Source organism: Plectropomus leopardus, chromosome 4 (assembly GCF_008729295.1).
Source record: "Plectropomus leopardus isolate mb chromosome 4, YSFRI_Pleo_2.0, whole genome shotgun sequence".
Classification (NCBI taxonomy): Eukaryota; Metazoa; Chordata; class Actinopteri; order Perciformes; family Serranidae; genus Plectropomus; species Plectropomus leopardus.
In genome coordinates, this window is record NC_056466.1 from 32,056,085 (window position 1) to 32,072,173 (window position 16,089).

The 16,089-nt window shown below is 40.0% G+C and overlaps 1 protein-coding gene across 4 annotated transcripts in view; it reads right to left on the minus strand.

Moving 5' to 3' along the window:
• The window catches only part of LOC121941996 (glutamate receptor 2-like), a 65,184-nt gene that overhangs the window by 9,080 nt on the left and 40,015 nt on the right, over positions 1-16,089 (minus strand). For 2 of the 4 annotated variants that reach the window (XM_042485066.1, XM_042485064.1), the window contains exons 16-18: positions 15,467-15,714; positions 5,093-5,207; positions 369-503 (exon numbers count right to left, since the gene is read on the minus strand). In XM_042485066.1, coding sequence (XP_042341000.1) covers positions 369-503; positions 5,093-5,207; positions 15,467-15,714 — 498 coding nt within the window. Of the gene's footprint in view, positions 1-368; positions 504-5,092; positions 5,208-6,152; positions 6,268-15,466; positions 15,715-16,089 lie in introns of all 4 variants that reach the window. The other 2 variants (XM_042485065.1, XM_042485063.1) reach the window with 1 other exon arrangement.

Consider the following 16,089-nt stretch of genomic DNA (forward strand, 5'->3'; position numbering starts at 1 on the left):
ACAGACTTGAAAAATTCCCAGAAAATTGTATCTAATAAAATAAGGTTTAACTTACTGCGGATAGTATCATAAAAAATACTGACAAACTATTTAACAACACTGTAGAATGGATTTCTCAAACAGTACATGGAAATGCTCCAATACACATCACATTAAACACACTGGATTTTGCTTTTCAGTTTTTCTGACAGAAATGCGTTTGCTTGTTTTCTAACATTTACCCTTCACACAAATTCACATTCATATTATATTTTGAGTGTGAATCCTACATATAGATAGTTTATAACTAAGTATATTACTATAATATTAATATATTTAAGACAGAAAATGTATTAAAGTGGAAACTGACATTAGAAAAGATAAAGTACCTTCATTTTTTTGGCCTCGGCACGGCTCTTGTAGCAGAACTCTACCAGCGCCACCATCATGGCCAGACCCAGACCTCCAACCAGGATGTAGAAGACTCCTGCTACGTTACTGAGGGACAGAGCGCTGGTCTTTTCCTGGTAGGAACACACAAAGGCAAAAAAAGAGAGCAGCCACCCGGAGAAAAGTGTTAGTGTGTGTTTTGATGTTGACAGCTATCAGTGTAATGACTGACACACTAAACTGTTTTCATTTTCTCCTTACTTGGCAACTGAACTAATCTGTCATCTGCACATTTATCTCATCATAAGTACAGCTTTAGATTAGGACGGCACAGAGACACAGACATCTACACTACAACTGACCTGCATACACTTAAACCATGTTTGTCCTTATCAGTTTGTTTGTGTGTAAATCAGTGTGTACCTTTCTGTGTACTGTATTTGTGCATGTAAAATGTCTTTAGTTAAGTGATGTCACTGTGTTCACACAACTCACAGGTTATTTTGGTGAGTGAATTAATAAAGGATAGAAAGCATGATGTTTCATAACCTCCACAGCATAGTGAAATCATCCAAATGTTACATATATTATTTAATTAACAGCTTAGGGTTTACATTAGACTTAACAGCAGACTGAAAAGTATTGTTTCACTGCCCAGGCTTGTTAAAGGTTTCAACGCTGTTCAGGATGTTCTTATGCACTTCTCAGAAGGAAAATAAGGAAAAGCAATGCACAAGAATTTGTATATAACCCATATAATTTTAAAGGCTGCAATAATCTGACAAATGAGCCAATAGGAGCCAAGAAGTAGTATAAAAAGCTAAAGTCCACATAATGAAGTAGGCTGGGGTGGTGGAAGGGTCAAACAAACACACGGCTTTCCCCCATGAGACTGGTGTTCATGTCCTGTGTGAAACCAGGTGAAGTTTGGGGAATTTTAAGGTGGGTTGTCAGTGTCATGTTACGTTAAGTACATAACTTTATGTTAAATACATAATGTGATGACATCCAACCATGATTCTTTTCCTAAGCCTTACCTATGTAGCCTAAACCTATTCTTTGTAACTTTACATGAAGTACATAACTTTGTGTTCAGTATATAATGAAAAGATGCCCAACCACGACTCTTAAACATCATAACTCTACCTTCCTAAACCTTACCTATATTACTCTACCTTAAGTATTTACGTCCAGTGTGCAAGGTGACAGCACCCAGTCATGACGGTTTCCCAAACCTAACCTATGTTCCTTCACGTTTAGTTTGTAACTTCAAAACATAATATGACCACACCCCATCATTATTATTTTCCTAAATTTAACCTATGTCACTTTAGTATGTAACTTTGTGTTCAGTCCATAATGTGATGACGCACAGCCGTAATTCTTTTCCTAGACCTAACCTTAGTAACTTTGTTAACTACATAATGTGACGACTCCAGCCTATTTTTTTTTTCTCAACCTGACCTACATAACTTAACTTTTTTAAACCCAACCAAGGATACTCTATGTTAAGTACTTAACTTTACACTCAGTATGTAAGGTGACAGTGACCAACTTTTTTCCTGTCAACCTCCAACCATGATTCTTTTCCCAAACCTAACCTACAGAACTTTTTTTAAGTATGTAACTTTATGCTCAGTACATAATGTGACAACACACAACCATTCTCAACCACTTTCTTAAACCTAACCTACATTCATTTACCTGGATTATATAACTTTAACTTAAGGACATAAGGACACTATGCCCAACCATGATTATTTTTCCTAAACTTAACCTACATTATGTACATGAAGACACCCAACCATGATGCTTTTCCTAAACCGAAATGAAGCAGTAGGGGCACTAGTTTGTCAGGCACTAATTTGTTAAATGTTACACGACTGTTCTATGCTCGTTTTTGTGCCGAAAGGTGAAACACTACAAGGTATACTGCTGTATAAGGATACCTTGCACTGTGTCACCTTTGAGCTCAGCCAGCATCAAATGGATGTGGTTGTGGTCAGAAATGTGCTATGTTGCACCTGTAACTTTACCCAGCAGTTTCACAGGGTCCTGAAGAACACCTGTACTGTACCTTACTGCAGCAAGGTGAAAAGTTAAACCACTGAGGATCAGCAAAAAAGGATTTTCAGCTGCTGTTGAGTTGCTCTTCAGACAAAACTCATTACATATTTTTGTATTGTTGTGCACTAAAAGTCTTTTAGTCTAAACATTCTAAAACAGAAAATGCGACTCTCACACCCACTGAGATTATGCCTCATTAACCCCATTTGTATGATTCATTGCATCCCTCTGTGTGATGGGAGGCTTTCCTCGCTGTCTTCCAGTGTGGCAGAACAAGTGTAAACACTTTTTACTTTAGACATGGTCAGACAGTAGATCATACAACACAGTCTATCTGAAGCAGACTCAGGACTTCAACTAACACAGTTCTGTTTGCATATAGTGTTTCTAAACAAAACAGTGGATCATGACTAAACACGGTGCATTTCCTTTCAAATAGAAACCATCTTAATTTCCATCCAGGTTTGCCAGCTAGCAGTCTCTGTAGGATACTCATTGCGCGCATGCTTAAAAAAGCATATATACTGTATCAGCACTATACTGCTTAAGGGCACTGGCCATGGATGTGGTTCGGTGGCTTTTCATGCAACACCGAGCTCAGTCATTTAGCCTGTAGCCTGCAGCCTGCATTTACATCAACATATGGCCATCAGAATTAAAACGCTTTGGCCAGAACTTTGCTACATTCATTCATACTGGGTTAGCTTCCAGCTAATACCTGATAAAATGAATGCAGGGGGAAGAGATCTAAAATATGATGGCCTTTTTTCATTGCAATGCAGCTGCTCAGTCAGCAGGTCAACACAGTGTCTATGGTTTCCCCCTTCTGTGCTGATACAAATGAATCGGTGTTTATACTTTTTTAGCCCCCACCCTGTGCAAACAGTGATCCCCACCTGTAAGCCGCAGTTTTATTTGAACACTGACATGAATGACTCCATCAAAAACTTCTTAAATCAGAGAAAGACAATGTTCTTAAATACATCCAAATTCTGAGATTGACATTTTATTCTCAGAATTAAGACTGTTCATGAAAGACCTTAAAGCAAATATGCGTATGCATTTGTTTTATACAAAACAGCATAGTTTCATACATTAAGTTTAAGCACTATGAAGCACAGAGAACGTCAGCTAGCTAAACACCAACTGGCTAGTTTGGTTTTTTACCTAAACCCCAGTATACACTGTACGATTTTGGGCTGTTCCAGACAAAAGATGACCATCATGACAGAAACGTGGCGATATCTTTGGTCGTGGCTCTGAAATGGTGGTAATGCATTACACTGTAAGAGGTTCAAGGATGACCATTGTCAGGGCAGTGCAATCAAAAACAGTGTGGGATAATATTCTGAGAGTGTCAGAAATTTGGGATGTGCATCTCATTGTGTGACCAACCAATAGAAATGCAGCATGAAATGACACATTGATCAGTGTGACACTGCTAAATGTTAGTAGATGCTAATAAATACTTCAAGGTGTCATTGTAAAATTGGTTCAAGGTCACAGTGACCAAGTGGATGTTAGTGCCAAAGTTAAAGGAATTCCTTCAAGAGGCTCTTGAGATATTACATTTACTAGAATAGGACAGATAGAAGAACCTATTAACAGACCTACGGACGAACTTATGGATGGACTGACCGCCTGAAAACATAATGCCTCTGGATTTGGCTATCGCCAGTGCGGAGGCATAAAAACCAAACACATTCACACTGTTCAGCAGTTCAACTCCACTTAAAGGTACCAAAGAGCTCTTTGCTGCCAGCAGACCTGCCTGATGGAAACCATGGGAGACTGCTAAAAGACCACATACAGGTCACCTTCCTGCCATCACTTAATACTACCTATGCATTATACTATGCAAACATAATGAAACAGGTTGTGCTGGAAGCCTGGCATCATAATGACTACTTGTACAATACACAGTGCTAGATCCTGTGGCTAACATGTCACTTCCTGGAAGGTCTGCAAGCTGTTTAAGGTGAGAGCAGTATTGCCCCCTCAAAGCAGCATGGTCCCTCTGAAGGGTTCTGGGTGCAACTTTTGACAAAGCAGCAACCACATGCATAAACCCTTGGAAATGGAGGAATCAGCTAACAAAACAAAAAATGGTTGCCTTGACTCAAGCCAACCACCCTTAACACACCTGTCTTTCTTCTTTCCAACATTTTACCTTTTATGTGTTAAGCATTGTGTGATAGTCATTAAATCTGCATTTCAATCTCTTACTTTGCAGATATTACCTTGAAAATTTAGTGAATCTAAATAGGATTTCAGACAGACAGACAGATAGACAGACTTGAACTTAAAACAGACAAAAACTTCAGTGAGCCTACGTGCTAATGCACAGTGAATTTATCTGAAGAAGTTCCACTGTTTTCAGGACACCACTTTCCTTCTTATCAGAATTATACTCACAGTTTGGCAGTTGAACCTCCATGCTTTAACCTGGGGGTGCCCTTTACATTACATACAGCTGGAACTAACCTGCACTTTACCATACAGTGTAGTATATTTTTTTCCAAGTACACATAGACATATGGGACTACTTTAATCTTATCATGCAGATAGCTTTTCCTGGTACAACCAAGCTTACTGTGCATGTTACATGTGTGAACAGACAGTGTGTTTGATTGATCCACAGACATATACGACTAACCTTATTGGTGGAGTCCTTGAAGCCACACTCTCCTTTATCGTACCACCACTTGTTTTTCATCTTGTCTAGGGTCCCTTGCTCATTCAGTTTCAATACGGCAAGGTTTACTGGCACTCTTTAATGGGAATAACATAAATAACATCATTATCAATGTTATCTTATGTTATTAGTGGGGCAGCAATTCTCACGCTCTGGTCTGGCAACCAAGACAGGGCCCAGTAATGTTTGTTATTTGCAGGGAAGTCATCTGTCATGAATGATACAACTTTAAAGCTCGGCTTTACAATATTCTGCCACATTACTCTCAATTCAATTACGCCAATATGTGTGATTACCTATAGCTTATGTAGCAGGGGAGACTTTTTGAGCAAAAAGAGTTTCCTTCCATCTATGTTCAATGCTAAATGCTAACATGCTATTACAGTCCCCAGGAGGACTGAATAGACCTTTTAGTCTGTTGTGATTAATTAGACGCAGCTGTTAAAATGAAGTCCTGCATTGTAAGGGCCCCTCTGTTTGGCCCCAAACAGAGAGTGAGAGGCGCTGCGGTGAAAAGCCTTTCTGCTTTTTCAGCAGCAGTATTCCTCCAGGCCAGAGCCATAGATAAATAGAGTTTGTCCAGGTTGCACAAACTCTTTATCAACAGCCCTTCTCCTGCACTGTTGCTGCCATCTGGTATGAGGTCACCTGACCCTGACCTTACCCCTGAAGCCTGCCCTAACCCTGACCTCAACCAAACAGAGTGCAACACATCTGTGGAAGAAGCAGCACAGGCTACAACGCTACCTGTTGGTGGAGCTAATGAGCAGCTGCTAAATCTATAATCTATGTGAAACATCTATGAGTCATAATATGGTACTTAGTTTTATGTCAAAGGCTACAGCTAGAGAACATTGCTACCTCCACATGACATGCGGCATTGTAACTGTGCTGCTTCTTTACTTTTTTTAATACCTAATAACCCAGTGTTACTGTCATGTTTGCGTGTTTTAGTGTATATACCTGTGTTTGTGTGTTTGTGTGTGTGTGTGTGTGTGTGTGAGAGAGTGTGTGTATTAACCTTGCTCTCCCCTCCTCCGCTGCCGCATTCTCCCTTGTCATACCACCACTTGTTTTTCAGTTTGTCCAGCAGCCCCTGCTCGTTCAACTTTAACACCGCCAGGTTCACAGCATTTCTACATGAACACAGTGGCTGTTAGCAGTTTAGTTGTTGTCAGTGTCAGTTCTTCGGCTGGTATGCATGTTAGCAGCATGAAGTCTTAATCCTTAGCATAAACAGAATAAACACAGCTGGAATGCGTCTCTTCTTTGCAGCAAACTCATTAGGATTAGCTTTAATATGTCTTAGCAGCTAAGCTCAACCTGCTGAAAAAAACATAGAAATAAGACTATTCTAAGTCAGAATCACTTGATGTGTCTTCATAGAACCATAGAGCTAGGGTTGGGTTCTGATAGCCAATGGTTGAATGATAAATCACAAATCCCTTATCAAATCATTTTCTCTCCTTCCTCCGTTATTAGTAAAGAATATTACATGAAACATCCATGCTTCCCATTGTTAGCTGGCACTGACTGTTTTTTATACCGGTTAAAATGTCGGACATTGCCAGCAGCAAATCATGTCCTACAATGTACTAAGTCAGCTTGCAAAAAGGCCAAAGCAAAACTTGGATGTTTTCTGGTTAATGCACTTATGCAAACCATTTTCAAGTGTTTCATTAGCATTGGCTATTGGCTGTTTTGATTATAGTAATATTGTGGGCCCACTTAGTCACCAAAGTAACTGAGATTTCAGAATCTTGAATCTGATGGCATCAGACAGACAGGTAGTAAACAAGCAAATGAAAAGGAAAAACCTTAAGGCCCAATCAAATCTTTTTTTTCTTTTTCAGCATTTTTGAGTGCCCCCTTGCCCCTCAGAACAACTAGAAGAGCTAATGGTTGAAATCTCCCTCCACTAAACGAAAAAAACCTTCAGCACCCTCATAAGTCATCAGTAGTTGTGGATGGCATTTACGTAAACAGACAACAGTAATGGTATCATCACAATGACATTTGCCATTTATCTGATGGATAAAAAAGGATGGATACTTGCATTCCTTCCCAATCTAGGTTTCATGCTATCAATCAATCAAAAAATCATCAGTTAAAAGGAACATCTCTTCATTAGCAGGCCACAAGTTACCCATGCTTCTACCCTGTCAGTCTGCACTTCACTCAACAGATTGGCACCTTTGTAGAGAAAGAATCTTGTCAGTTTTGGTTGTCAGAGTTCACAGCCAGACTTTAATTCATTGATGATCAATTTCATATTTCTGAATTGGAACTTCTGGTGTTTGGATTAAGTAGCTTGCAAAGACAAAGATGGACAAAACTCTGTAGGCTAAACCTGTTATGTTTTAGATACAACTTTTCAATAGGCTGAGTCGCACATCTTTAGTGCAGGATGTTAGCTCTTTTTGAATTTATTCAATGTTGAAAGCAGACCTTGATTAGATTCGATAAAGGATTTGAAAGAATTTAGATTCAGTAAGCTCATTCAGTACTGGATTCAAATTCCATAAATGCCATCAAAGCCCAACCATACATAGACATATAAGCAACTCACCCATTCAATCATGGTCAAACTATTTGCCTGCATCGCTGACACCAGTAATCATCCTCCTCTAAGCCAGCTTCACTGCTGATATTCAGGGACCACATCTACACCAACACCAGGACTATGAGTCTGGTAACATTCACTGCATAAATCCACTGCAGAGTGATTCTGGCTACTGGTGAGCATTAGGCCATTAGTCTTAATGGGTACTTTCACATCTGTCTAACACTCACTTAAAAATCATGGTAAATGATTGCATGATTAGATCAAGAGCATCTGCAATTGTAATTTAAGCAGAGCAAAGGGACAGATTCGCTGAGGCAGATGGCGTTGGAACAAATAATAATTTTTAGCATAAGTGCTAAGCTTCTCTTACATGCAGAGTCAAACTTTGGAATGTATACATCTGTATATATATATATATATATATATATATTTTTTTTTTTTTTGAATATCACCCTGTAACCACCATGATCAGGATTAATTTATATACCAATATAAAAACAACAGTCAACAGCCAATATGGTTCACCCTAATTGATAAACAGAAATATTTCCTATGCATATTACATTTACCTCAGAATCAAATCAAATCAAAAACGTATTTAGAATGGTTTGTAAACCACTGACATTTACAACCAGCTATTCAACAGTGCCAAATCTGTTGAAGTGTGTCAGAGCACTCTGGTAGTTGGTGATAGGGCATCCTACTGCCAGTCCAATTGTATTCATATCATTTTATGAATAATTTAATTGACTGTTTGGTGTCCATCAACATATATCATGATCAATTGCCCAGAAGTCATGACGTTTGTGTCATTTCTTTCTGTTTTATTTTCAGATCATGATGGTGACGGCTGATCATTGGCTGTGTGGTGGAGCATTCTTGCTAATGTAAGTAAGACAGTCTCACTCAAGGTTGAATACCTGGAAAAGAGTAGAAAGTTAACAAGCTCATGATATAAAGTGTTCTTTTTCTAACTTATTTTCTGTTTTCACAATGGAAATGCCTCATAAGCTCCTTCACACCACATCTCTCAGTGACAGATGTGGTGTTGCCCCTGAAGTCATTCTTGCACCCTTCCCCCGCAAAACTATTTAGCTCCCTCAACCTGTCAAGGCTATTTTGGACATGTGCTTAACTGAAGACCTGTTGAGGGAAACATCTCTAAATGCACTTCCCAGGTTGTGCTGAACAATTGTAAAGGAATAAGCCTATACTTGTCCAGTTTCAAGAATAAGCTTCCCATTAAGGACTACTCAGAGCTGAACAAATGTCAGCAGTTGAGCCTTCAGAGGCTCACCTTCACACTAACCACACTTCCATTTCAGCTTCCTCCTCAGAGGGTGTACAGATACGAACCCCAGGAAGTGATCTCTCTGGATGCTGTAACAATGGTATTTGCTGCTGGACAGATATCCTAGAAGAGAATGGCCAACAGATGGACTCAGGATCACCCATACACATGCTCTAGCTTGGAATTTGTGGGGTAAGACCTTGTCTTGTGCTCCTCCTGAGGTACACTGCAGTCTTGTGGCCGTGTGACTGACCTAGCGGTCTCACTTGGGAGTGCCGAACCTAGTGGGCTGGGTTGATGCACAGAAAAGAGTTGGTTGATTTTCAGTTTTGCTGGTCTGATGTTGATGGTGTTTGAGCTTAAACTGGTTTTATTTTATGCATAATGGCTGAACCAGCATTTGACAAAATGAAAAGGAGCAGCATCCCCATAAAGAAAGGGGAACAAGCCTTTGACCCTGGCTTATCCCCAAAACACGTGCCTTGTGCCTCCGAGGTACCCAAGACTGGCTTTGCCAGAGTATGGCGGAGGCAGAGGCAAAGACAGAGACAGGCAACTGGACACTAGTCTGAGCAGCAGCTCCAAACTGAGACCCCATGGCTTTGGTAAACACACATTTGCTGCTGTGGCAGTTAGAAACTGCCCCTCCAGCATGTCAACAAGCAAAGCTTTCTGTTGTTTAGATTGCTTAAATCTCTCATACACATATATTTAGATTACATTCACACAGAAAATTCTGCAGGTTTGACTGCAGGACATAGCCTACAAGCATCAAATCATGGGGGGAGTGGGGGGAAGCAGCCCTTTCCATGTTGAGAGCTAACAGCATAAGAATATCCTTGTACAGCTCACATTTGTGAGCAGGCAATCAGGAATTCCACTGTGGTGATCAATCATCTCAGGGATCCTTGATTTTCAATGAGTTGAAAAGAGAGCTGGTTAGAACCCGAGCAATGTGCAGAATATTTGCATTAGGCTATCAGAGGGAATGATAAAGTCTTTAACAGTGTCTTTGAAGTTGAACTGCTCAGACTTAGCCTGCACCTTCTTTGCTTTATGGCTTCAGTGATATCTGTAGTATCTCTGGGCTTCTAATGAGGGATTTTCAATGGTGGTGGGTAACCATGACAATGGTTACATGCCTCTAAGGGTAGGGTGCGACCATGATGGGTAGAGCATTGAATGGCATTCGGTCCCCGAGGCAGTGTTTTAGCACTGAAATATTTTCTGCACAACAGACGGCTTCAATGTAGTGGCTCACATCGACTAGCAGGGTGGTCCCCGGTCCAACACAAGAACTCTAATATCATTATCTGGAGCAGTATTGTACTCTTAACACAGGGACAGATCTACTGTCCAGGCAGAACCCCCTGTATGGCAAGAAGACCTCCCATTCTCATGCTGTGGAACAAATCTGGTAAAGATATGGCAATGCAGTCTAAGGTCTTTTTGCCCTTTAGGAAAACATTGAATATTCATTGTTTTTTGTGTTTTCACTTGTAAATGTGCCTTCAAGTGTAAATGCTCTTGGCAACCTTGCAGCCAAACACGCTGCTATATGCTTTCCCTCTCAGCTTGAGTGGAGTTTGTCAATAATTTTAAAAGCCTTTTGGTGGCCAAACATTAGATAACAGAAATAATGTAGCTTCTGTCAGGTGAAACATACCAAACCTCTACACACTCACTATGATCTTCTATCCCAGGCACAAGGGAAAGTCTACCCTTAGCCTAAGCCATCTGGGCTTGGCATGTGAAAGGTGGAACCTGAATGCCCATGCCTGCCACTGCTGGTCACTGACATCACTCAGAGTGCAAGAGCCTTCTCTAATCACTCTCTCTACAGGATATTGAGGAGTGTTTTGAATATAAGCACACCATTCTGTTTGCTTCAAGAATTAGTGAAGAAAGTAAAGGCCTTTGGGTGACAATGCTCACCGCTCTCATAACGTATTTAAGCCCATAGAGGCAGGAAGGAGGAATTTTCTCTTCATTAAGACTGCCCTGCTCGTAGCTTTAACCACAGCTAAGGTTTTTCCCATCTGCCCCTCTTTCTTGCAGTTTGCACTGAGGCTGTCTGAGGCCCAGACACACCAAACCAACATTAAAGAACTAGTGGCAACAAAGGCCAACCGTCACCTCACATCTTTAATGTCTTGGCCAAAAAGTTGACCTTATTACGTATTACGATTGGTCAACTAGCATGTACATTGTTATTCAAAAAGGGGAACTGTACAATGGACAGGATATATTCTAGACACTTGTTAGCCGTTAGCACATTAACAACACAACCTGATGTTGGAGGACAAATTATATTTAATGTGCTGAATAGTCTGAAAAACAGCTGAAAAGAGCCAACTAGTGCCAACAATGTGGGGCACACTGCAAAAACTAGGGCGATAGACTCTCACTGCTGGCCCAATATTGACCGAGGGCCGACCGTCGGGCTGCTGTGTCAAGGCCCTAGGCTGGGCCTGCAGCCCAAGCCAGATTTCTTCCCTAACCTGGATTCAGCCAATACTGTAGGTGCCCCACAATGGATCTATCAGCTTTTTTTCAGAACACTGTTCTCCTGAGTGAAGGCACAAAGGTTTGACGCATTATGCCCTGTGTGGGCATTGCATGTGCATATGAGCAGGACAGCAGATTTCAGGAAAGCTGATCATCTGTTTAAGTCCTGCACCACTCCCCATACAGACAAGCCATTATTCCACCAGAGGCTGTCCTACAAGAAAAATGAGGCCACATCTCTGATGTAAAGGTCTCATCTCACCAGGACCATGCTGTTTTCCCCTGTACCCTTTTCATCAAGAGTGTGAGTACAGTAGTGATATGTGGCCAATGTTAATTTTACAGGCTACCCTGGTCAACATGCTTTGAAGCTGCTAGAGGGCTCATGCAGTAGTGGTCCATAATGAAACACCCAACTAAGTTAGAAAAAGAACTTTGGGTTGCTCAATATAATCCTTCAACATAACATTATTTCTTAGAATGCTTGAATTATTTTAGGCTTAAAATAATTATTCAGTCTTCATTTTTTGTGAAACTGTCTTACTCACACCAGAATAAATCTAAGACTAATCTAAATCTGTAGACAGGTCAAATATATCTTCTTGCAACCAGCCCAGTGGGGTTGTTTTGGTAACGTTTAAAGAGCCTAAAAAGCCTACGTTTACTGATAAAGTCTTGAAAAAGGAGAAGAGACATTCCAGCAGGAAGAGCTTTTCACATAATAGTAATGATGTAATGGCAGAATAAAGAATAAAAGGGGGTGAAACTGGTGCTAATGGGGTGTGGTAATTGTACCCTAGTGAATCAAGCAAGCATGTCAATAGCAAACATCATGTATTACATAGTGGTTAATGTAGGCTAATGTTGAAGATATCTAAAACACTCTGTATTATGTGTTGTAAAAACATGACTAATAACTTGGCACGGGCTCGGTTCGCCTTAGATTTGATTGGTTACAAATAGTGTAATGTCACCAAGTCACCTGACTTAGTAATCATTGTTATATTTTGGCTTCCAGTTTTGAAATTGAGTAATTGAATTTTCTGTTTCGTTTCTGAACTGAACCCGCCATTGACATTATAACATCAGTAATGCACTTTGACCACAATAGTGGCAACAAGGGAAAAATACAGTAAGATCATGCTAGGAGCAGAGACATGGGAATTTAGTGAATACCTTGACCAGTATTGAGTTCTTAATCAGTGAAAGTTGTAGAATTTTAAAATTATGTCTCTGGTTCTACCATGCTATGGTACAGTGACAGCAGTAATACAAGAGATCAATCAAAGGGTTAGACTTAAAGCTCCATTAAGCGATATTATTCAAAGTAAAAGACAATGTAAAAGTGTTTGCTAAAGCTCTGATCACAGAGTCCGTACTCAACTCTGTAGCTCTTTCAAATTTCTAACCATGGATCAAAAGTCCATCTGGATGAATCCCAGTGGTCTACCTTTACGTTGCCATCAGGGAGTGATTTTGGAAGGGAAACTGAAGCCCTTGTATGGCTTTCTTGGAAGCCAGTGTCCACTGAGAAAAACAGTAATTTAACATAACTGAACACAGTGATCAATTTGATAGTTTGTACTGTTGTGTGACTTAGGGTTTTCAAAGGGTTAGTCTAGATTCCCTTTAGTCTCAAAATAATACAAACTAACTGATCAAGGCAGCAGTAGACTAGCTGGTTCTATGTTAAGCAAGCTTAAATGACTGTTTTTGTCATTGGAGTCTGGTGGCTTTGAAGAACGCATAGAGCAATACAGTACATGCTGCACTGAGGAGAGGAACGGGGTCAATTGCAGCCCAGCAGCTAACTATTGTTTCAGCATATTGGTGAAGAGGACTTCTTTAGGATGTTCAAGTTTAAGCCAACAAATCAGCTATAGACTTGTTAGTAATATACTGGAGTATACAAGACTATTTACTATGACTTACTACTGCCCAGTGGAAATCGCTTAATGCTGCTTTAACTTCAGAGTCAACAAATTCAAGCAACTGCAATCATCACTGAAAACATTCTGCAGAGGAAGGTTAACTTTCATAGCCGACTGACAGAGACAGCAACATAGAGACAGAGAAGAGAGAGAGAGGGCAGGGCAGACAGAACCATACAGCCATCTGTAGTGTGCTGAAAAGACACAAAAGTGAGAAACAACAAACTCAGTGACAAGCACGCAGCTCAACAAACACACACACACACTCACGCACACACGATTATTGTTTACATTAAGGTATAAAATGAAGTGTTGTGCAGTCTGACGGTAACAGGAAAGTAAATGTAACTCATATATATATATATATATATATATATATATATATATATATATATATATATATATACACACACATATATGTGTGTGTGTGTGTGTGTGTGTGTGTGTGTGTATATATAAAATGCTATTATTCTTCAGCTATGGTTATGAAATACTTCTGATAAACACATGTAAAAGAGGTAGGATATTTCAACAATTTAACAGTTTCACAATAAACTTTAATGTCAAAAATGATATCAGTGCAGGAAAATACACTTAATTTGTAATTTGATTAATTCTAAATTACTCTAAGTATGTTTTTCTGCATGATGTTCTGTTAAAAATAAACGTTTAATAATTTGCATATCATATAACATACAGGCTGATACTGATATATCTGTGATGGGCCAATATTGGCTAATACAATCGACTGACTGATATATCCGTCCGGCTCTAATAATAATCAATGACATATATGTTCTTACAGAAATAATCAATAGCGGAAGAAAATTTTGTTTTCATGGGGGCCTATCAATAAAAGAACATGTGGAAAACGCTAAATTGTATCTACTATCACAGAACCCAGTGGCTATTGGTGTCAAGGGCCAGTATGTTGGGCTAATCTGGTGTAGCCAGTGGATATCCAAGCCAAGACTTTGTCCTGTATTCCAAAGAATTTTAAATAATCCCATCTTGTTTACTGCTACCAAACCACTTGAATCTGTGGGTTTCAAATTGGAATAAAACAGATATTCTGGGGGATTTGGATAAATGACCAAAGTCTCACCTGTTTATAAAATGTACCTATAACATGAAATTAAAACATGTCCAGTCGTTCTTTCGAAAGGAGACATGGCACATTTGTCATGGAAAACCAATGAAGACACATACATAGACAAACACACACATACACACAAGCTCACACACACACAAAAAAGTTAGTCATTAACTCAAAGAGAACAACAGGCCCTTGATTCAGGTCTTAAAGAGCCATCTCATCATATTTGCTAAAAAGCCTGCAGCCAAATATTCTCCTCTTGAAAATATATGAAATCAATTTGAATGGAAATGGATAAAGCAACAGATCACTGAAAATACTTCACATTGATTATGATATCCCATTTTGACAAATAGAGACTACATAAAACTAAGTTTGCATTCAACATATTGAATATTGAATTTCTGTGATGAAGTATTTCTTTAAGACCTGAAATCTCAAACTTAAACAACCCTCCCCCAGTTGTCACGGCAACCACCACTAGCCGTTGGTCAGAGGTGGTAACCATGGTAATGATACAAACCACTGAGATGATGTCATCAGGGTAGGTGGATTATTATAACAACGAGTAAGCCGCCATGTCCCATTCATCACACTCGCATACTGCAACGCCCAATTGGCACAAAGGCTTGGGACCAGACTACAACGTTCCCCACGGTGGTTTATTTTCCTGAGCAGGGCTGCACATGAACACAGCTACAGCTCACACACTGGCTAAAAACCACCTGACTACTATAGCAGGTGGTCAGCGAGTGTATTCTGATCATTGCTGTTAAGGCTTCAGAGCACCGAGTGAGGGAGACTCTGAATCCTAACTCTAAGTAGCTATTAAAAATGTCTTAGCTGTGTATGGGGAGAGGGACAGTTACTAGGCAGCAGGTTAGTAGTGTGAATGGTACATGGCAGTGCAGGTTGGCTAGCATTGTTATACTGATCCACCCACCTTAATGGGGATCCTTTGGGCGTGGCGATGCCATAGCCTTTGGAGTCCAGGTTTCCTCCCACTTTCATCGTGTCGCAGGGTTTCCTCTGCTCAATGTACTCGTTCATGGTGGACTCCAGCAGGTAGGCGTACTTCCCTTTGGACTTCCGGACACGCAAGACACCCTCTGATGTTTTCTTGACGAAGACGGAAGGCTCTGCCGATTTCATGTACTGCCACATCTTGTCAAACAAGGCGATTTTAGAGCGCTAAAAAAGAGAGTTGAGATAAACGTTTTAGTTTGTATACCTTTGGACCTAATTACACTGTAACACCATCGAATACAGGGTACTCTAACACTTTCCCAGCCATTGATGAGATTTTCTGTCATTTACAGCATTGGCTCATTGACGAGATATTCCGTCAATCTGTGTTTTCGCTGTTGTACTGTAGGGGGCACTGTTACAGATGTTGTGCAATAGAGCAACATTTCCGTGTCAAAAAACAAACGAATAAGACGATCCCAGGGTAAATGGAAGAGAGGACTACTAACTTACAGACTTTATCACTATTTAGCAGCTTTTCAGACCCTCGAAGTGACTTTATTTTTAAAAAGCAACAAGAAACACATTTAGCAACTTATT